This window comes from Balaenoptera acutorostrata, chromosome X, assembly GCF_949987535.1.
Source record: "Balaenoptera acutorostrata chromosome X, mBalAcu1.1, whole genome shotgun sequence".
In the NCBI taxonomy this organism is placed as follows: Eukaryota; Metazoa; Chordata; class Mammalia; order Artiodactyla; family Balaenopteridae; genus Balaenoptera; species Balaenoptera acutorostrata.
In genome coordinates, this window is record NC_080085.1 from 29,471,267 (window position 1) to 29,494,617 (window position 23,351).

Genomic DNA, 23,351 nt, shown 5'->3' on the forward strand with positions numbered 1-23,351 from the left:
TCTTTTTCATTCTGAACTTTCTACTTTTCTTAAATTTAGCATATATTTAATTATCTGTACTACTGAACCAAAATGTATGTATTACACAATATTTATTTAGTGCACTAGTAATGATCAATAGGGTTATAAAGAAAACACACATTCCTGACTTCAATGGGTTCCCATTTTCTCAGTCTGGAGTGTCTTACTCTTTGATGCTCCTTCCTTTAGAGTCTCTCAATCAGTAGAACTCTCCTCATCAAGGTTTCTGGATTCACTCTAACTCAGAGTACTGCTTTCTCTGACCACCCACAGACTACTTAGTGCTACTCCATTTAGCAATTATTCAACATCTCCCAAATATGCACGTTCCATGAGATCAGAAGATTCAACTTAAACTAATTTGATGCCTCCTACAGGCCTTGACTTCTGCTCAATTCCATGTAGTGATGAAATAAATATATGTCAAATGACATATCTCACAGTTATGTTTATCTTTTGGTATCACCAAGTGGCTTAAACTGAATCAATCAGCTTTCTCTTCTCATTATCTTCGAAAGCATCTAGATAAAATTTAGTCATGTACCTGAAGTCTTGACAAGAAAAGAATTCGGTAATATGTACAATATATTTTTCAGGTCTCTAAATGAAAAATCAACACATAGACACACATATAAATTTTCTCTCTAAATATTTTCCCTCTGTCTTTATAAATATTTATTTATATTCCTGACACCTCGGGTATGCCTAAATATGCAACTTCGGTATTTGAAGGAATGGTGACTCTCCTGATCCAATTGCAATAGGTTTAGGGAGAACACTTAAAAATAAATGAAATAGGTGGGAGTTGAATTGCGGCGGCGGTGGGGGAAAGTTGGGGAAAAAACAGTAAATGCACTCATGCATGTGATTATTCCACAGCTTTTAAAATAGGGGTGATCATTAGGGTAAGGAAAAACTGCTCTAAGACAGTGCCCACAATGTATTCATAGAAGATAGGGTATCAAACTACTGTTTGTATATTAGCACATGAATTGTGGTAAACAACACTTGGGAATGTCAATGTTTAGAGGGTGATGATCTATTTAGATTTGTGGGAATGAGAATTCACAAGTGTTTATCATGTTTACACACCTTATTAAAATAACTCATTGGTTTAATTCAAAGACTCAGAGTATTATGTTAAATTATTATTATGAAAAACTCTCTACAATTCGGATTTGTTGGTAGATTTCTTTGAAAGCTTTTATCTATGGTCTACTACAAAGTTCTGAAATTAAGAAAATTTTAATGAGGCTACTAGATATAGCAGTTAAACCATATACACACAACTGATAAATCTTCTGAGAATTATGAATTCCTATCCTAAATATTTCCGAGTTTGTTCTTCATTTATTCTTCTTCATTTGTGTTGTTATAATTTATTCTTTTTTATTAATTCTGCCCCACTTAGTTAAAAAAAAGTTGAGATTTTAAAAACATGTGTTTCATTCCTATGTTTGTTTAAAGTTCTGTAATAGCAATTTATTAATTAACTCAGTAAGTAAATATAAATGAAATTTGATTAGTTAAAATTCAGTAACTTCACTTCTTGCCAATATACTAAAGAGCACCTGGCAATATTCTGCTATCAAATACCACAAAGAATGGATGATACTCTAAAACCTTTTGTAGTAGTAAAGGGAACACTTTTTAGACTGCATCTCCCAGTGGACTGTTTTGGATCCATTACCAAGATTATTACATAGTGAGACAGACCCATGGAGAGAGTAATTTATATATATATAGTAAGAGTGTCAGGCACTGCGCTAGAAATTTCACATATAGTGCCTCTTTTAATCATCACAATGACTTGCAAAATAACCATTACCACCGTTTTGCCTCTCTTAAAGCCTTGCATATAGGGTCCATATTTTATTAGCTTTATACTCCCACTATCTGGATTTGATTTATTATACAGGTGCACACACACACACACAGACACACACACATACACAGTAGAAGGATGAGGAAACTGACTAACAAAGCATTTGACTGATTTGCCCAAATACAAAATTATTAAATAAAAATTAAGTCTCTCTAACCTTGAAATCCACATAAACCTCCTTAATATTGCACTCTTAAGGTAAGAATATTTCACTGTGTTCATATAAAAATTATCTAGAATTGTGTTATTGATCATGAGTTAGTTGCATTTGCAAAATAAATAAATATTAAGAGTATGGATTGATGCTTACAGAAAAAGAGAACAAACTTATAATCTTAAATTACTTGACACATGCTCTAAGTGATAGAGGCCATATAGCCTATCAGATTTTTTTGAACTTTGTAAAGATCAAGAACGACCAAGAGAATAATCATTTTCAGAACAACAAAAATTCCTCATATCTTCTTCTAGTGCATGACATATACTAGCTACTTGATGGAAGATTGCTGTTAAAAATCCTCTGATGACTGATGTTGTTAAAGAAACTCACATTATCAAGAAGAACCAAAGATACGTTTCATCAAATTAAATAATTTCTCTTTACCATGTATTCTGTTGCTTCTTCCTTAATTAAAAGTCAACATAATAGTCCCAGATTTGCACAGCTAAAGTAAAAAGACCATGAGAAAAAACAATATGGACATTTAAATTACACAGATACATAGTTCATTTTGAAAATTCAGCATCACATCTTAACAGAGGAACAATAAAATATCCTTACCTTAGAAAATTGTGCATTTATCCATTTTGTGAATGTTTTCTTTTGAACATCTTCTCTTTCATCTACAATGTAAAAAATATATATGTAAAGAGCTAAGAAGCAACTCTGGATATCACTTATATTTTACAACCAAAATAACTTTCAGTTATTATGCATTAGTGTTATTTTATATTTAGTAGTAAATTCACTGATAATGAAATCAGACATGAGTGATATTGCTACTGAGCATCCACACTAAAATGAAATCCGAAAAATAATTGATATGGTCAAGTCCATACTCATTCAAATACTGTATAAAGGCATTACAAAAAAGTGGTCTCATATGAACAAATGAGACTATTTGTTTATTCCCCTATAGTGAGCAGATACTCTAGTATAATCAAAAGAAACTACTCTCTTTTATTTCTTCTGAAAAACTATTCTTGAGCTTTTCCTCTTGCCCCTCTCCCCAGTTCATGAGGAAATTATTTTTCCCTCCTTTGTAATACCTACATACTCTAACACAGGCTGCTAACGTAGCCTCTTCCCATTATAGGAGAGGTTTCCTGATGATCAGGAGCGTGGCTTAGTTATCTCTGTATCCCAGAACGTAGCACATTGTCTGCACAAATTAAGAGCTCAGAAAATATTTGATAAATATGTGAATGCTTTAGAGGAGGGGGATCTTAAAACTCCAAAATTTCGAACACTTCTTTTCATCTAAAAGTCAGGAAATTTCAAATCAAAATGCAAGTGATACTCTTCATGGATTACGTATAAATACTCAAAGGAAAAATCCCCAAGGACTTCAGACACCAGGAGGTTAGGGTGGGAAATTATTAAGAAAGAGCTTCGCAGAATTCATGCTTCTAAAAATTATCTCTTTTTTTCCAAAGCTGGAAGTTAGTATTGAGCCAAATGGACAGGAAAATCATCAATCTTGATTTATTAAAATGCTTGTTTGATGCTGAAGCCTATCTTTAAATTAGGGTAAATGCAACCATATTGGTCAATGTTGAATAAACGAGTGCATGTGAGAGAGATTTAAAATTGAGAGATTTCATATTTTATTTACATGGGTCAAAAGAACCCTTATTGAAATGCCCTCATAAAGTAACCTCATTTGCTCTCATATTACTTTTCAGTAGTAAATCTCCATTGCTTCTGAAAACAGAAGATATACAGTAAACAATCACTTTCCTATGACAAATGTATCTATGCATTAAGAATATCTGTTTACCTTTAAAGCATATTATTAATCCATAAGTAGATACTCTGAAGCAATATAAGAGATAATAGTGGAAAAATAATAAACCTAACACTGTTTTCTTAGATGAGAAAATGTTATTTAGCATCACAAAATGCTTCCTTCTTATTTGTGTTACTCCCACAAGCTACTATGTATGGTCAAATATCAACATTATCCATACAGTATAGGATACGTGATAGCTATAACATAGAAGTCTTTCCTTTGTTGACAAGTGTGAATAAATAAAAATAGATACTACTAGTTTTCAAACCTAATCTAGCCTCTTTTGAATATTAGTTCCATAAATTCAATACTACCCTTCGTATAATGATAATAAAAAATAAACAGAAGTTCAGATGGTCAAGATTTAACCATTTTCACTGACTTGCTCTATAGGAAGACTGGTCTGTACATCTATTTCTCAATGACATACACATATACTCCTAAAAGTTAATAACCTTATTTGCAATTTCACTTATTTTTTCTTACATGTGCATACATATCCTATCTGTCAGGCATGGGAGAGTAAACGAGTCATCTGAAAGCATTCATTCAGAGGTTTCTAAAACATACCCAATCATCTTCACCAAAAGCTGAATAGGAGGACATTTTGAAGAGATTTGTTCCAGATGCTTTTAAATGAAAAGTGGGTAGTAAAGCAATATTTTTATTGTTTTTGATTATACGTACAAAGAACAATTTTTAGATAGGCCTTGAAGGCAGAAGGGAAACCTTAACATTATGTGCAAAATATTAGGTATCTGCTGTGTAAATGGCACTAGATGTGAGCTTCATCATATAAACACCTTCACTAAATGTCCTCTCATACCTCTTTTGCTTTCAATGCAAGAAAAATGTGCCTTCAATGAATTACCTGCTAATGTTTTATTTTAGTATAGAAATATTTATTTTCTTTAACATGACAAATATTAATAATATTAATTTTATTATAAGATATAACATTTATTATTACCTTATTGTTCACAAAGCTGTTTTACATATATCATCTCAATCAATCCATATGTAATTTACCATTTTATACTTAAAAAAAATACAGGCTCAGAGGGAATAAAGCTGATAAGTGACAGAGATGACCTTGCTATAGATTATTTGAATCAAAGTCCACGGCTTTTCACAGTGACCAATTTACATTATAACTGCATAGATAATATGGAATGCTAGAAGGTGATCAGAGTCACAAAAGGTGAACATACTACCACAAATACAAAATAAACATGAATTTAGAGCCTCTATTTTGAACAACCCAGGAGGTTCCATGTACACTGTAACCTATGTGAATGACATCCTGGAATTTTATAGTGCACAACCTGCATGTCTGCATGGATTTATCCAGAAGTGAAAATTGAACCTTCTTTATGATGCTGGATGATTTGTTAATATTTTATATAATAATGCTCCTATATTTGCTAATTAATATTTGGTGTTTTGATTTTTGTCATATATTAATACGATGAAAATATTTTAACATACAAAAAATCACCAAAAGTTTTGTGTCTGTACATTACAATACCCCAAAACATGTATTTTGCTTAGCCACAATAATATTCTGCCTTTTTTTCACTTATTTTATCATAAATATCACATGCGCTGCCCTTTCCTTTTGTTTGCTATTAGAGATTCCATCATAATGAACATCTTTACGCATTCTTTTTCAGCTTCTGCTATATAATAGCCTTAGAAGAAAGTACTGGGTCAACGTTATGGAAACTTTTATGGCTTTTACTAAATATTGTCGTATTGCTTTCCCAATGGTCATACCAATTTTTAGTGGTACCAGAAAGAATGAGGTTATGCTGTTGAGAAGAAGTTTTTTGCTTGTATTTTTAGACAAATGCTGTTTTATTAGATACAAGGAGAGAGCTGATGCTTGTTTCAATTTGAATCGGTTTGATTACTAATGAAATAGAACACAATTTATACATGTATTTATTCTGTATGTTTCTACTTTTGTCAAAATACAAAAGTAGAAACATACTTTTTATGTTTAAAAAAAATAAAAAGTTTATATCCTCTGCTCATGTATCTATTGAACACTTGATAAATTAATTGGAATGAGGTCATAAATTAGTAGTTTTTAAACATTTCAAGACATGGACTCCATTTGATCGTCTGATAAAAATAATGATCATTTTCTACAGAAAAAAATGTCTATACAGACATATTTACATACAGTTTTATGGGGTTCACTGACCTCCCAGCAAAAGATTCCTATTACCATGAAATCCAAGTTAAGAATCACTATTGTAAATTAAGCTACTTACTCATAGTCAATGAATGAATATATGTTCCCAAGTGGTCCTATTTTTTTTTCAATTTTTGTTTCATTTATACTATGCTAAAATTTTATACTTTTATATATTTGAATCTATTTCTACTGTAATTTCTCATATGACTTAAAATTTGATCATTTTAAGCATGATCAGCTATATATCCATAGTTAATCTAAAGTTGATACACATAAACCTATATATATAAATTGTTACCCAGCTTATAGAGACTATTTCAATACTTTAATAAAATATATGTTGTTGTAGACACACAGTCTATAGTAAGAGATATTAATGTGAAATCATCAACAAAGAGAATGAGAAAAGAATAAAGTGAAATCTGTTTTATTAGGAAGTGATTATCTATATACTCCCGTTTAATCATTTCAAGAAGCACATATTCTATTTCATTTCCTCGAGGGTTTGTTTATGACTGATTTTCTTTTACTAATAAAAATATGCCTGGGTATAACAATGTGAGAGGCAAGGAAGAAAAATCTCTCTTAGAAAAATTTACTTGAAAACTGTTCCCTGGAGATATCAAAGAGTGAAGAACTACTACTTCATAACTTGCAAAAAGTGAGGAACATTTTATTTTATTCCGTCTGTGGGGACAGCCCGTATAAAATTCCCTTTCTGCCATACATAAAAACTATATTTCATCTCAGAATCAATTAACCCTTTCTAATAAAGTCATTTTTTATTCAATAAATCTGGTCCTTCATATTTTCTAAGATTAGTGCAAAAACCTTTTGCCCTGTTATTAACTTTTATATTCCTGAGACCCTCAATCCCCTATAAATGTGGGATAATTAAATTGGGATATTAATGATTCACAAGAGCGAGTTACTGCACAAAAATGATATGGGCAAACTGAGAGAACATGAAATCAGGGCAATAGGCCTCAAGTTCCATTGCAGGACTTATTAGAATGGTGGCCTTTATCTGTGCAATGAGGGTATTAATTGCCTTTTAACTCATGGAGCTGTTGTTAGGATGTAGTGAAATCATTTATTTATGCAATAATTTATAGAAAAATTGTATACAGAATGCTTAGTATATGCTCGTCACTGTACTAATTACCAAGAAGATAAACAAGATTCATCTTTACCAAAGTTCACGGTATAGTAGAAAATAGACATATCATGGGTAAATATTAAACATTTTATATAACTAAGGATACGTATATTCAAAGGGTACTATGGGAGCACAAAGAAAGGGATATGTAGCCGCACGGATGTTAGGGAAGACATTTTCTGGAAGGTGATGGCTAGGTTTAGTCTAGAAAGATGAGCAAAAATAAGGAAAGAAAAAACGTGCAAAGGGAAAGATGAATCTTTCTGAGGAGATAGCAAGAGCAAAGGCAGGGAGGTAAGAAACCAAAAGAGCATGCTTCTCATTATACACAATTCAGTTTTCTTGCACTCTAAAATGTGAAGAAGAGGGCAGCATGGGATGAAATTACAAAGGGAGTTGGTAGTGAGATCATGGGAAGTCTCCATGATGTGACCCCTTATATACTATCACATAAGGCAACATGAGTGAAAGTATTTAAAAATGGGGAAAAAACCCCCACCTAGTTATAGGAACACCAAGAATTATCCTCATTACACAGGGCAGTTAATAACAATCTGTGCCAGAAAAACATTTTTAAAAATGTCATTTCCTTGGGTGCTAGTTAATATGTTAACTGAAGATTCTCATCACTTAAGTTACCCAGAAAATATAAGTTTAGGAAGAGAAGGAAATATTAAAGTTGAAAACAGTTTACAAATATACATAGGGAAGAAAAACGAAGGGATATGAGTTTATTTCACCTTAAAGAGTGAGCTATTAAGTAATATGTAAGAGTTAATTAGGGTCAGTCCATTCTCTGCTTCCACCAAAAATGAGAAAAAAAGAAATGAGAAATACGGAAGATTAATGGTAAATATTAGATAGGATTATGTGATACTGTGGAACATTATGATGGAAGGCTCCAAACTCAGGACATATTTAGAAAGTGGATTTACCATGTTAATAATGCTACAAAATGGCAATGCAAAGTGGAGGAGAGTAGAATGGAAAATGGCATGAAAAATGCTTCTATTATATCTGAGTAATAGCTTTTGATCATAGGATTATAGAATGCTAGGGCCGAAGGTGACATTCATGATCATTTTATAATGAGGAGGTCTAAACTAATTAAATTACTGTATAAAGAAGAGAAAAACAGTGTCAAAGAGGTTTCCTCATTTCCCACTCACTGGACAGTCAGTGTAATACAGTTTTCACTGCTCATCATCCTATAAAAGTTTTTCTTAATAACATCACCTATACCCTTTCTAATTTCCAAGACAGTGACTGTCTGGGTTATAACTGTCTTTCCAGCACTAAGCGTTGAAAGTGTTACACAGTAGAGCTCAATAAAGGTGTTTTTAAGTTAACGAAGACCAAATTTACTTTTCAGACCTCTTCTCATTTTTCTTCTGTGCAGATAATTAATTCTGTTAACCTGTGGTAGAGAGAATAATGGTCCCCCAAAGATGTCCACATCCTAATCCCCAGAATCTGTGAATAAGTTTTATTAAAACTTATTTGTTTTAAAATAGGTTAAATTTAAATTATTTTAAAACTCTTTGTTAAGGCAAAGAGAATTACAGTTGCAGATGGAATTAGATGTGCTAATCAGCTCATTTTGGATAGGGAGATTATCCTGGGTTATCTGGGTGGGCCCAGTGTAATTGCAAGTGTCCTTGAAAGGGCAAGAGGGAGGCCCAAGTGGGCGAATCAGAGAGATGGCAGAATGAGAAGGACTTGGCCCAATGTTGCTGGTTTTGAAGATGGAGCAAGAGGGCCATGAGCTAAAGAATGTGGACAGCCTCTAGAAAATGGAAAAGACAAGGAAAGAGATTCTCCCCAGGAGCCTCCAGAAGGCACACAGCTCTGCTGCCTTAATTTTAGCCCACTGAGGCCAATTTCAAACTTCTGACCTGAAGTTCTGAAGAACTGTTTGATTATAAATTTGTGTTATTTTAAGCCACTAAATTTGTGGTAATTTTTATAGCATTAATAGGAAACTATTACATAACTTTCCTCTTTACGACTATTACTTCAAGCAAGAAATACATACTGATACCTACTAGGTGGTAGAAATTCAACTGTGTAAAAGATAAAGTTCCTACACTTTTGGCCTTATAGCATAGTGAGAGAAACATACCCTAAAAAGAATAGACAGTAGATACACAGATAAGTTCCCCAACAGAGAGAATACAGGGCTTCGTCATAAGCCTATAGGAAGGGAACTAACTTGAGAAACTCAGTGCTTCCTTGATGAAATGACATCTTAGCCGAGTTCTGAATGTTAATCAAGAGTACAGAAGCAGACAAGGTGGAAAAGAACTCCAGACAGTAAAAAGAGCAGGTGCAACTATCAGTATGTGAGAGACAGAACATGGTCCTTTCACAGAACTAGAGATAGAGGAGGACAAAAGTGGCAGAGATGACTCTTAAAAAAAAAGAAATAATCATCAGCCTAATTATAAAGAGCCTTAAACTGTAGCTAGACAGCAGTTAGAAACCAAACCAGAATTTTAATTAGGGGAGGGGCAATATAAGTTTGTTTTTAGAAATTAATTTCACAGTATGGACAATATATTGGAAGAGGTTCCTGGAAACAAGACCAATTAGCTGGTTATAACTGAAATCCATGTGAGAAGTGATGATGGTCTGTATTGGTGACTTACAGTGGGACTGGAGAGAGGTAAATGCAGGCAAGATGTATTTAATAGGTATTACTGATAAGAACTAATTATTAATTAGATGTGGAGGTAGTGAACTGGGGAGAGGTAGAGCCAATGATATTACTCAAATTGGAGTCTAGAGATCTCAGGAAGAAGAGCCCTGGGTCTGTCTATATAGTGAGGAATGGAAAGAATTGGGAAATATTGAGTTTGGGGTGTTTTGAGACAAGGAGGATATGGGTAGTAGGCAGTTTGATACAGGAGCCTGAAGTGCAAGAGATAAATCTGAGTTGAAAATAAAATGTGGGAGTTACAAGCCAACCGGCATGTAGTAACTGAAGCCCCTATAGTAAATGATATTACTAGAAAGAGTGCACAAGCTTTCTGATCTTCTGAAATATCACTGATTCCTGGTTCTCCTTCCAACACAAGGGCTGTCTCGTAATCTGTTTCACTGATTTGTTCGCCTTTCATCCCAGAAATGTTGGCATTCTCCAAGGGTTCTAGCTATCCTTTGTATCTTCTTGCCTTGGTCTACTATGCTTATTCTTCCTAAGCAAAGCGACTTCCTCTCCCTCCCCAACCACCACTGTATGTTGATACTGATGATACCTAAAGCTATATTTTTCATTTTGATTAATGTCCTGATCTTCGCACTGACAGAGCTGACTCTAGTTTATACCTCCACCTAGATGTCCTGCAGCTACCTTAACAATATCATTCATCTTCCCAAATAAATTCATGTATCCTACCCCTCCTGCCAATTAATGGCACTGTCATCCATCTAGTAACGAAATAAGTAACTCTTGAGTTATTATGCAAGTTTGAAAAATGCTTGTCCTGAGGTTAAAAGCCAGACATTAGGGGCTTCACGATTTGACTCCAAATGCTTTTCTAAACTTAGTATCTGTAATGCCTGTTGGCACTCACACATACCCCTTACCCCTCAGCACACATACCTACCAGGTCTACCCTAGCCACACAAGCCAAATGTCTCCATGAATAAGCCACACACTTTCTCACGTTCAGTCCCTTGTTCATGTACTCAGTGGAATGAGACCTGAGAACTCTCACTCTTAAGATCAAGTTCAAATGTCAAGTTCAAATGTGAACTTAAGATCAAGTTCAAATTATGTCCTTGGCAGAAGTCATCAATCAATTCTTCTGATATATACATACACTTCAGCATTTTTCAAACTGTATCATTAGTATATCGGTGTGTGTGCATGTGTGTGTGTGTGTGTGTGTGTGTGTGTATACACACACACAAATACTTTACTCTCTTCTATAAAGCATCTCACATACCACCTATCACCCCCTATATGTGACCACACTTAGATGGGAGGACTATTATGTCTTTGTAATTCCTGGCACTCAATACGGTATCTTCAAGCACAAATACGTACTTAATAAGAATTGGTTGACTAAATCACATGATTAATTATTCCGTAATTAAATCCCACATCTAATGAGTCCCGAGCCAATGTTTTTTCCCTCCACTTTGCTCAAACTGCTCTGTTAATTATAAACTTTCTGTCTTAATCATCAATTCATTTCCAAAAAAATTCATTGAGCACCCACTAGGTATAAAATCACTTTTCAATATCTTCTCTCAAAATTTGGTATTTGGATTGAAGCACTTATTTTCATCACAAAGTAGAATGAATAATAGAGATAGAGAATATTTATTGCAAAAAATCTGCCTCGATTTTTCTGGGTGAATTTCATTCTGGAGTATGATGAAATTGCTCTTTACTTCATCTTGACTGTTGTGGCTTCTAACACAGAGTAAGATGCTATGGATGGCCTGTCTGACCCTTTACCTCTCCTGTAAATGTTACTTCTTTCTCATGTAGGTCAACCGCTTTTTATTGTAGGGAGTTGATAGATCCAGATAATAATTTGAACAGCTGTGTCAGCTCATATCACATAAAAGTTCCCTCCCATCTCCTGGCACTTAATCATAAAATTTATGCTACATTAGCAAATTGCAGTTATGGCCAGAACCTTACATAATCACACAATTGCATATTCATAAAAATAACCAGTAACACCATATATATTGAAAACCCAATGCAAGAATTGTAGAAACATGTTGATGATGGTTATAGAAGTTATCATGAAATAGGCCTAATAACGATGAGGTAGAAGTATCATATTCAAATTGAAGAGAAAATCAGAACTCCAAGAGTGTATGAAAAGGTACTAAGTGGCATGAGTTAGAAAAGAGAGTGCCATGTGGTAGGTGGTGCAAATGGTTCATTCTTGTTCCCTTCAAATTCCATTCTGACACCAAGAATATGTCTCAGCTACAGTATAGGTCAGTGGTTAAACACATTTGCTCCAGCAGCAAGTAGCCTGGCTTCAAACCCCAGCTCCACTTCTCACTAGCTGTAACCTTAGACAAGTTTCTTAACCTGTCTGTGTCTCATCACATCCATCTGTACCATGAGAATAAAAACACTGGTACAGAATTGTGAAGATGAAATGTGACAGACATATTAATAATGAAAACTTAAAGAAAAAATACAGAGAGAAAACCTATAAAACTTTATTCCTGGTTATACCACTACTTCCTGTGGGCCATCTGTATAAATTATATTATCTTGTAAAAGAGACACAATTTCTAGGTGGGAGTCATGTTAACAATTAGTAAGATTTTTATAGTATTTATAAGTGTGCAGCAATTAGAGTTTTCTTGATTTGAAAGATAAAGAATATGAAATTGTATTAGTATAAATTATACCTTCTCATGACCAGAAGAATGAAATTTGTTTAACAATAATGGGAATAATGAATAACTCTGTGGTGCATTATAATTTACAAAGTGAGTTCAAATAGCTCATCTTGTTTGAACACAAATATGTGGGTGTAGACTTTTTGTGGGTAAAAATAAGTTACTATTAATTGGAATGCAGACTTAAAATATACTTTAGTAGTGTGTCATGAAAAAGATCACTTATTTTTGTTAAAAATAATCACGGACTAATTATGGCAGAATAAATCAAAATAGATCAAGGTCCCTTATGTAATTTAGAGGTGAAATTAAATATTTGGGTACTGTGGCAGAATCACTAACTAGATACCTGCTCTCATACCTCAGCCTAGTCAGTTTTAAAGTAATCTATCTACTAGAAAATTTAAAAATACATTATTCTATGGTATATATTTACCTATCTTAATGGATTGTAAAATAGTTCTTTTCAAATAAAAAAGAAAGCAATCAGCCAAATGTGCACAACAGTCATTTCCAAATGTCTGTATCAGTGAGATACTTTATAAACAGACAGGGGCTCAAACACAGAGTCCTTTTTTGGGTGCATTACGAAGGGATATTTAAATCACAAGGTACATCTGCTAAACTTGTACTATAAAGGTTAAGAAAATGGTAGAGTAGATATAGCTCGTGTCTCATGCTTTATTTTCTTGGCCCAACCCTGAATCTACCTGTCACGGTGAACAGATTCTGTGCATACTGAAGATTTCCCACCTCAAGCATTCACATCTCTCTGCATCTTGGCATTAGGGCTTTTCCCAAATCTAGGAGAATTTGGTAAGCCCATCTGCGGGGCAGCACAGAAGTGACAGAGATTTAATTCCTCCAGGTGCAATCCTCAGTAAATGAGGGACAGAAATCTATGGATAAAACCCTGGTAGACCAATTGTTGGCCATGTTCTCTCAGGTTCCTCAAGGGTTACACAGGACATTGAACTCAGAATGGCCCACAGTAGCCCCTCTACTGTCTGTTCTCCTTTCCCTCACTCACTTTGCCTATCCCTCCCTTATGCTACCGGGGATCATTTCTCAAATGAACCACCTGAACTAGTACTTGTTTGAGTCAGCTTTTTGAGTAACGCAAACTAACCCATATGGGTATTGGAGCTAAATTACTTGACTTGGTTGTGTACTAGCTTTGTCTTAGGCATCTCAAGCAACACGAAGCCTCAGTTTTCTAGCCTGTTAAAAGTAAATAACCACAGTAACAAACTCTTAGTTTTTTTTTTTTTGACAAAGTATCCTGTAAAGCATTAAGTGTAGTCTCTTAAGCAAAAATATAGTATAAAATAGGAGTCAATATAGTTATTATTCCTAACTATGCATTTAACTGCATTAAAAGTTTGTGAGCAGGTAGGTAGATCAGATTATTTGTTCATGATTCATTTATCCCTTTCCCTGCTTGCCATAAATCACCCTTGGTAGATTATACTTCCCACCTCACCGATGTGGGCTTTGTCATGTGTTTTGACCTGACCAATGAAACATGGGCATACCTGACAGCGTATCAGTTCTGAGCTAGGGACTAAAGAATCATGATGTATTTTCACTCCTCTTGGCAATTCTTCCCTTTGCCAGTGGAAATCCTGCCTCATGTAGACTATGTTCCCAAAAGGAGATACATACATGGAACTGACCTGAATCCAATACAAAGATTGAAGCAGACACGGGAATAAGAAATAAATGTCTGTTCTTGTAAGTCACAGAGATTTAGGTTTTTTTTCTTTTTACAGAGCAATATCCTAGAATAATGCTGACTAACGTAGCAGGTAAATTGTAAATGTGTCCTATAGAATAAAACACAATAGCAGTATATATAACATCCTCATTTAAAATAGAGAGATTTGTATTTGACTGTTTAAATCTAAATTTAATATAAACTGATGTATGGGCTTTACATCAAGTATTTAAAATTTTCTAAAAGTCTTCTATTTAGAATATATTATCTTTTCTTTCTCAGTCTTTCTCCTTACCATATCATTCACAATTTAAACATCAATGCAAGCATGTTTTTCTTATACATGGTCAACTATTAGCATAGATTGAAATCAATCTAGAAGATGATTTATGGGGAGAGTGTGTCCTAAGGAAGTTCACTGGATGACTGCAACAGCAACAGTCAGTAGGAGACTGCTTAATTATACCTTGTGCCAAATACAGAAAGCACTTAAAACAGAAATAAAGAGTAATCATTCATTCTTTCTTCACCAAATATGGAAATCTTAAGCCAGTGCTTGTGAAAGATCAAGCCAAAAAGTATAAATAAAGGCCAACGATTTTTCTAGCACATACGGGAAATTTTGCAGTCCGGGAAAGAGCGTTAGAGTCTGTCTTTTGGGAAAGATTTCAGAAAATTATTACTGATAACACAAAAGAAGTCCTGGGAGCTAATCAAAGGAGGAGACAGTTTGGAGAGTTAATCAGGTGCCAATGCTAATAGATGACCCAAGTAGCAGAACACAGAAAGTACAGTCCCACAATCAATTTTTATTCAGCTCGAGGTTGCTAACACTGATGACAAGTGGTTACTGACAGCTTCTTCCAAGGTTTCTAGTGAAAGATTTCTCTTTCTTTTTTTCAAGCTCATTACACCACTGGATTAAAAAAATGTATTTTTTTCTTTTCTAAGATTTATGACAGGACCACACTGAGAACACTTCCCTCACTGCACAGTGCCAATGGATAAGTTTGATCTGTGTCTCGACTTTAATAATTTAAATAGATGTGGATTTAGGTTAGCATGTAAATTAAGTAATTGTTAAAAAGTTCCCAAACTAATGCCATTCTTTGCACTTAGGTACAATTGCGTTGAACTTGTAGAGGAAACTATAACTTAAAATTATAAAAGATTTAGAAATAGCAGTACAAATCTGGCTTCTTACAAAGATAGCATTTAACAAACAATAGAAGAGTTTGTGGTTTTAAAGGAATTTTTTGAGTCAAAAAAGAGTTTTCTTGATAATTTTCTTCACCTTATTTTTACAAATAGTAAATTCTAGTCATTACAAAAGACTTAAGTCTAACTGGCAAATGATTTTCCCCTATGACCAGTGTATGAACAGTTTTATGTTTGTGTGTATGTGTGTGTGTGTGATTTTTCTACTCTCATATTTAGATTTGCACGAATTGCAGCAAACTGTAAACATTACTTTGTGATTAGAGAACATTAAATGATTTTAAAGTAGAACCTCCAAAATATCTGAAGTTTATAAATTGACTACATCATAATTTCCCAATTTTATGATTACTTTTATTATGCTAAGTATTTACCAAACAGATTATAAAGGAATGGCATTCCTGGGTTACAATAATATAGTGATTTTAGCTTTGAACCAGACTATCTCAGTTTGAATGTAGCTCTGCTACTTCTTAGGAGTGAGCCTCAGTTTCCTTGCCTGTAAATAATGATAATAATAATGCTGATGCTGCATTGTAATAAGCTTTGGGTGAATGTTCCCACTTGAACCTCTGGCTCTAATACTAACTAGCTCTGCTGAGTTCAGTTAATTATTTAGTTACCTGGAACCCAATTGTCTCAACTTAAAAAAAAGATAGGAGTTTGGAAAAGATAACTCTATGTGTTTCTTTAGATCTAAAATACTATTATCTGATTTTTTAAGCTAGTGTTTTTTCCAGGAGGCAAGATAGCATCTTTATTCAGCATACATGTTCTGGAGCCATACAGCCTGGATTCAAAGTCCAGCCTTGCTACTACTAGCTGGATTTCCTTGATTTATATATATAACTTATCTCTTTAGCTTCCTCATCTGTAAAATAGCTATAAAAATAATAGCTTTCTCATAGTGTTTTTGTGAGGATTAAATGAGCCATTACCTTTAAAGAGCATAGAAAGTATCTGGACCAACATAAATAATCAACTTCGTTATACTTATCCTGAGAACCAAGGGCTTTTAATACAACTATGGGGTGAATTCTTAAAATTGTAAGCAAAATTTTATGAGTGTATACAAATAAGAGCCTGCAATCTTCAGTAGAGTCCCAGAGGGCTCCGTGGTTTGAAAAATGTTGGATGAAACATAAAGACAGTCTTCTGGCTCTTATGCCTACTAATGATCCATGTTTTACTTTTTTTTCAAGAACACATGCATTAGCAGTAATAGGTCAACTGGTATTACTGTTCCTTAGACTGTGATTTTTTTCACTTCTTATCTAAGAAATGTCCTGTTCTTTTTCTCTCCTTAATAGAGCATTCTTTTTATGGATCTACACAGAGTAACTGTGTTGAAAAGAAGTATAGTTATACAGGGTTCAGCTACACTCCTTAACCAGCCTAAGAAATTGTAGGCTTTCTCCATATTCCCTCAGATATTACTATTTAATCATCTAGGTTTAGACACTTATTTTTTCTTAGTTTCTTATACCTAAGCATACATAGATGCAGTTTTCTTACAATCCATTTTGTTGCAAAGTCCCTTCTGAGAAGAGCACAGCTTCTTTTGTGATATCTTGTGATGATAAGTATTGACATAATACAGTACAGTAATTGAGACTCAGCAAGATTTGTGTGCTAACTGACTGTTTCATTTACACCTTAATTTGCTGTATATCTTTAATGCACACTTTTCTTTAGTTAAAGCAGCCCATGTCAATGAGGTAATCATTTATTTATTTATTTTTTTTTGGCTGTGCTGGGTCTTTGGTTCGTGCGAGGGCCTTCTCCAGTTGCGGCAAGTGGGGGCCACTCTTCATCGCGGTGCGGGGACCGCTCTTGGTAATCATTTAAATGATCATCCTCACAGCATATAAAAAGGCACCATGACATATAAGAAACAAATCAGTCCTCACTGCATAGATGCAGTGGTTCACAGCTTGGAAACCAGTACTTTCAAAGCACAGTATGAAACTGTGAAAATAACAAACTCTCAGAAGAGATCAGTAGAAAGAACCGATAATGGCTAAAAGAAGAACGGTATTGACTGGTAAAGTAATATGAAAAGAGAAAAGGTGTATGTTAACTTAAACACTAAATTTGGACAAGTATTCATAGATTAGGAGAAAAAATTTCAAGATCAAAAAATGTCTGCAAAGATGAAAAGTGGTCTGAATGAAGTGCTTTCACTGTCTGAGTAACTTAACTAAGGAGTCAAAGTTAAACAAAAAAAGAATAGAATTAATGTGATATTTTATTTTATTTTAATTGATGTACAGTTGATTGACAATGTTGTGTTAGTTTCTGGTGTACAGCAAAGTGATTCAGTTGTACATATATATACATATTCTTTTCCATTGTGGTTTATTATAGGATATTGCATATACTTCCCTGTGCTGTAGAGTAGGACCTTGTTGTTAGAATTAATATTATATTTTAGAATAAAGTTGAATAAAGAGGTAGGGGCTAGAAGGGAGGGAGTGAGGGGCAGGCATTATTGACCCTGATGTTTAATACAATATCAAGGTCAATTAATTTATAAACTAAATTTATGTTCATTATCCAAATTTTAGAAACTATAGATAAAAGGGTATTAAAAGCTTTATGACTGAAGTTTTGATATGTTTCTTTTGCAGTTTTCCTTGAGTAATTGTTAAGTATACTGAACAAATAATTATATCTCCTGATTTATTTTTTTCTTTTTATTTCATTAGAAAAATTTATTTTCACTTTAGAGTCACACAAACTTACTATTATGCCATTTAAAGAAAGGTCCAGATTATAGAACATTAAAACTAAATATCATTCAACATTCATTAAACACTGTATTGCATTAATAATAAGTTCTAACTTAACTGAAGACAAGTGGTTAAGTACAGAACCGAGATAGTCTATACCAATTCAATGTTTATTAGAACATTATTTCTTTTCCCTTTCTCTCCTTTTCATGTGCTATGATTTCATTTATATCTGTAAACTATTGAGATATGAAGGTATGAATGACATAAAAAAGCTGTACATATTTAATGTATACAACTTTGTGAGTTTGGAGATAAGTATACACCTGTGAAACCATCACCACAAGCCAGAAACAGGACATCTTGCTCTCCTCCTTTAAAATTATAATTGGTGTTTTCCAATGTTGTTAAAACACAATTTTAAACAGCTAAATGCATTATATGGTCCCATGAAAATTACCATTCTGTCTTTTTGGAAACCTTGAAAAATGGTTTCACAAATCTTGCTATTAAAATAATGCTGTAATTAATATCTATATGGACAAATCCTCTACTCAAACGTGGTCTTATTACCTTAGCAAAGATTCTCCAAAAGTAGGTTAATGGATCTAGGTTAATAATCATGACTATAATTCTTGGTACATATTTTCAAATTACTTCTCAAAAACACTGTATAAAATCACATTCCTTCCAGTAACAGATGAGAACATCTACAATGCTACAGCATAGCCTACATTGAAAGTTTTAAATATGAACTGAATTCATAGACATACGTCTATGTCTATATCTACCTATGAATTTATGTATATGTATATTGAAAGATATCTCAAGAATTTAGACTTGGGACTTAGAGTTGAGTCAGGCTCTCCCTGACTGTCTCAACTATGAGATATAAATATAAGGGAATGGTGGCAATCACGTTCTGTCACGTGAGGAACATGGAAGCCAGTCTGGAAATAAAAGAGACGGTGCAGAGAGAAGGAGATGTGACAGAGAATCCTGAAAGCATTTGATTGCCTGCTTCCAGCATTTTCTTGAGGCACACCTGCAGTCTGTCCTTGCCTTTCTTGAGAAACCTTTTAATCCTTAGAATAAATTTATCCTTTAGAATCAATTCCACACTTGATACAGCTAGTTCAAATTTGGCATATCTGACTTGTAATCAAGTGTCCTAATTAATGTAACACTCAAGTAATAGTTTGCTGCTGTACAGCAAAATCAGTTTTATTTCACATAATGTTTTGTCTCACATTCAGATGAGAAGGTGCTCTCTTTCCTCTTGTAAGGTTGTGATGCTCTATCTGCAAACTCAAGGAAAAAAACCTCAACCTGAAACTATGCAGGAAAAAACAAACCAAAAACTCTTGTCACTTCCAGTCCTTAATTGGTTATTTATCTGCCATAAACACACGAGGCTGTTTTGTTTTGTTCAGATATCCTTGTCTGCATAGGGCCATTTAAAACCAGATTGGAATTGTCTCTGGGTTACTATCATTGATAATAAGAACTTTCAATTCATGCCAATTATAAGAATTCACAAACACAGATGGGGGTAACCAAGGAATCCAACCAGAACTTTCTGTTTAGTTTCATTAGACCCAAACTTAATGAGAAAAAAATCATTAGCAAGGAAGAGCTTGTAAGCCTTGTAGAGTTTCTTGCTTAGACCTAAACAGTGCTGATTGTGTCTGCAATGGGAACTGCGGTAAAGAATAAAATGATATTAAATTAGGTAAGGTATATATGAAAATAACAAATGAGAATGAGCACAGGTATTCCAAAATAGAAAAAGAAGTTGGTGTACCACAACCAGAAGTATGATTTCCTTTTAATGTGCTTGTTTTATAGAATCCACTAATTGCAGAAACCATTTTGATTATCATCAATAAAATAAACACATGAATAAAGTCACTAAATTTGCAAAACAACCTGCCTGACGAAATGGCACTAATCAAGGTACATGTCTTTCAAGAAAGTCTTCTTTTGACTTTACTAGACAACATGAGTTAAAGGGCAAAATGCCAAGGACAGTTAAATTTCCAAGTATGAATACAGCTTATTATTTTGATTAGTGTTTCTATTGTTAAAAAACTGCAAGTCCTCCATTTGATTTTACATTCTAACATAATAAGGAGGGTATTTGAAATTTCATATTTCAGCAGTCCAGTGGTTTCCCCCAGATGACAGATATAAATGTATGCATGAAATTTTAACTTTCTTTATTTTCTTGGATAATTTTAGGTTATAGCTCATCACTTTGCATTAGTGCAAGCCTCCAACAACCTCATATGCATCATTATGAGGAGATGAAAAGGATTAAGAAAGAAGTTTTTGTCAGTGCAGAGAATGTTAAAAGTCCCCCTGCAACTAATATGAATGGAAATAAGTGCCATTATTATAAACTCAATAAGAAAGAAAACTAACAAATGCCTACTTTTATATTCTCCTATCTAGCATTTTTGGTCCTTTGTGCTGAAGGGGAGCAAAATTTCCCACCCCAAATGTACCACTTTGGCATTCGGATTATTTCCAGCTGAAAACAATCAAGGCCCAAAAGACTCAGGAAGAACCTTCGACCTGCCCCCAATTGCATAAAAAATTTTAGATAGAGGGTCTGTTCTCTCACCATAGATAACTGTAGTATAACATGAACTAGGCGTGGTAGACAAGGAGGAACCTAGCCAAGTGTTTGTTAAAATTCCTCTCTGTCCCATAGTCTCTGCAGGGCTGGCAAACATTTATTTACCAAACAGTTGCTTTTCCATCTCCATGCGAATTACCTTCCTCCCCTTTGAAGTCCCAGACCTCTACTTCTTTTTCGTAGTTCAGAATAGCATATAAGCCTCAATAGCCTAACTGTCCGTTGGTCCTCATGTTCTTATGGAGCCCCCATACACATGTAATTAAATGTGGTTTTTCTCCTGTTAATCTGTCTTTGAATTATTAGGCCAGCCAGAAGAACTTAGAAGGTAGAAGAAAACTTTTCCTCACTGACAGTGCTTATCTTTGTTACTTTGGTCTGGACCATGGCATGGCTAGACATTTCACTGCCCATAGGCCATTGTTGTTGCCTTGGCTCCCTACTTGGATTTGGGATGGATGTTTCAAACTACCTGCCTAGAGGTGTTCAAACTTTGGCTTGAGCATCGTTGAAGGGATGAGATGGAATATGAATTGTGTGACTGTAGATATGTAAATTTAAATAGGAAAATTAAAAAAAGAAGAAGAAATGTTTTCCCCAATTTTGTGGTAAATTACGAAACTAAGAATACATTTCAGCCTTCCTAAGGCTATTTCAAGCTTACATCCCCAGCCCTTGGGGATCCATATTTCCTCTCCACCATTCACAGAAGTGTGAGTTATCTAACTTACTTTAAAAAGATATAAAATTGTGGGGCTCTTCATGTTTCAACTTCGAAATTGAAATTCAGTTAGAATTTCCTGGTGACTCTACCCTTGAGAAAGAGCTATCAAGCAATACCACACTCCTTTCCTCGTCCTTTTGTCCCTCCTATACCTCCCTCCTCCCCACCATTGTATGGCAACACACACACATTTCAAAAAGCCAGGAGACCAGGACCTACCTCTCCGAATACAACTTTGGAAAATGTGCCAAATCTTAGTTTTGACATCACAAATTAGGTTTCACGAACAGATTCTGAATATCGCAAATGCTTCTGAACCATCTTTTGTGATTTAAACTGAATTACCAAACAGTTCACAATTAGTTCCTAAGTATACATTAGCTCATTTAACATTGATTTGTCATCAATGAAAGGAGGAATAGAGATACAGAGATAAATAACACATACATGAGTATCTATGCCTCTATATGTCTGCTCCCAACTTAAATGTTTGGAAAGACAAGGGACAGTGTGTGTGTGTGTGTGTTTTTTCCCAACTTTTTATCCCGATATTTCCCAGTAGGTGATTCACAGATAAAAGGTCCTCAATTAATATTTATTTAAATTTAATTGTTGAAGTATTACTTTTCCAAATCGGCCTTTCTCAAATATAAATATGTAAGTACATTCAATGTTTCCATCTAAAATAAGAGTGGCTATAATCATCCACATGTTGAATGTGGATATTCCCAAGAGAGTAAAAAATTTGGGGGGTTTTACATCATAATCAAATTCCACCTCTGCTGCAGAGGTATAATGCTATAGAAAAATGTTGTTCCACCCAAAGAGAAAAGGCTGGATAATTTACAAAAGCATACTTTTTTGCCAATTAGAAAGCTGCAGCTACAAGACAACAAGATGAGCTGAACAATTAAATGTGACAATCCTCTCCAAGGAGAGACTGGACACATGAACTGTTCCTTCTCGGACAGAGCACCAGAGGAAGAGGTAGGCTACATAGGGGCAGGTAAAAGAAAATAGCTAAAATTGTGAAGAGTTCTGAAAAGTCAGGTGTGGCTTGGCATGATATTTTAGAATCTTTGGGATGGCAGACTGAAGGAGTCTGCATTCACTCTGGAGTTCTTTTCCACAGTCCTCTACTGAGAATGTCTCCCTCCGTGATACACAGGCATAAAATGAAACCCATCTTCCCAGACCTTTCTCTTCTAGGAAGCAAAAGACTTAAGCCCCTGAAGGAAAGGTAAGAAACTCTACTATCCCTGGGTCTAGGCAAAGATCTGCTTCTTGGGGCGAGGAGGACAGAAGCAAAAAATGTCTATTCCTGTGAGAAGAGCAGAATACCTTCTTGGGACCAGGATCCTGCACTAAAATAAAGCAGTGGTCTCTTACCACTGGGGGAGGGACAGGTATACAAGGTCAACCGAAAGCTGAGGATGGAACAGGAATACCGAGAAACCCCTTTAGCACTTCAGGCACCACGCTAAGCATAAAGCAGCAGCAGCCCCTCACTGGAGGAACTTGAAGTCTGTGGTACTCTACAGGTTGCTATAGCAACAACAAAACCTAAAACCAGCTTAACATCAACTCCACTGACTCAAACCCCCATATTAATAGTGTGAGAGAAAAAGAGCTGCGCCCATTTCCAGGATTAAGTATA

The 23,351-nt window shown here is 34.5% G+C and overlaps 1 protein-coding gene across 1 annotated transcript in view; it reads right to left on the reverse strand.

Moving 5' to 3' along the window:
* Positions 1–23,351, reverse strand: part of DMD (dystrophin) — a 2,123,648-nt gene that overhangs the window by 1,942,801 nt on the left and 157,496 nt on the right. Inside the window, exon 2 of the mRNA XM_057539128.1 lies at positions 2,688–2,749. Coding sequence (XP_057395111.1) covers positions 2,688–2,749 — 62 coding nt within the window. The remainder of the gene's footprint in view (positions 1–2,687; positions 2,750–23,351) is intronic.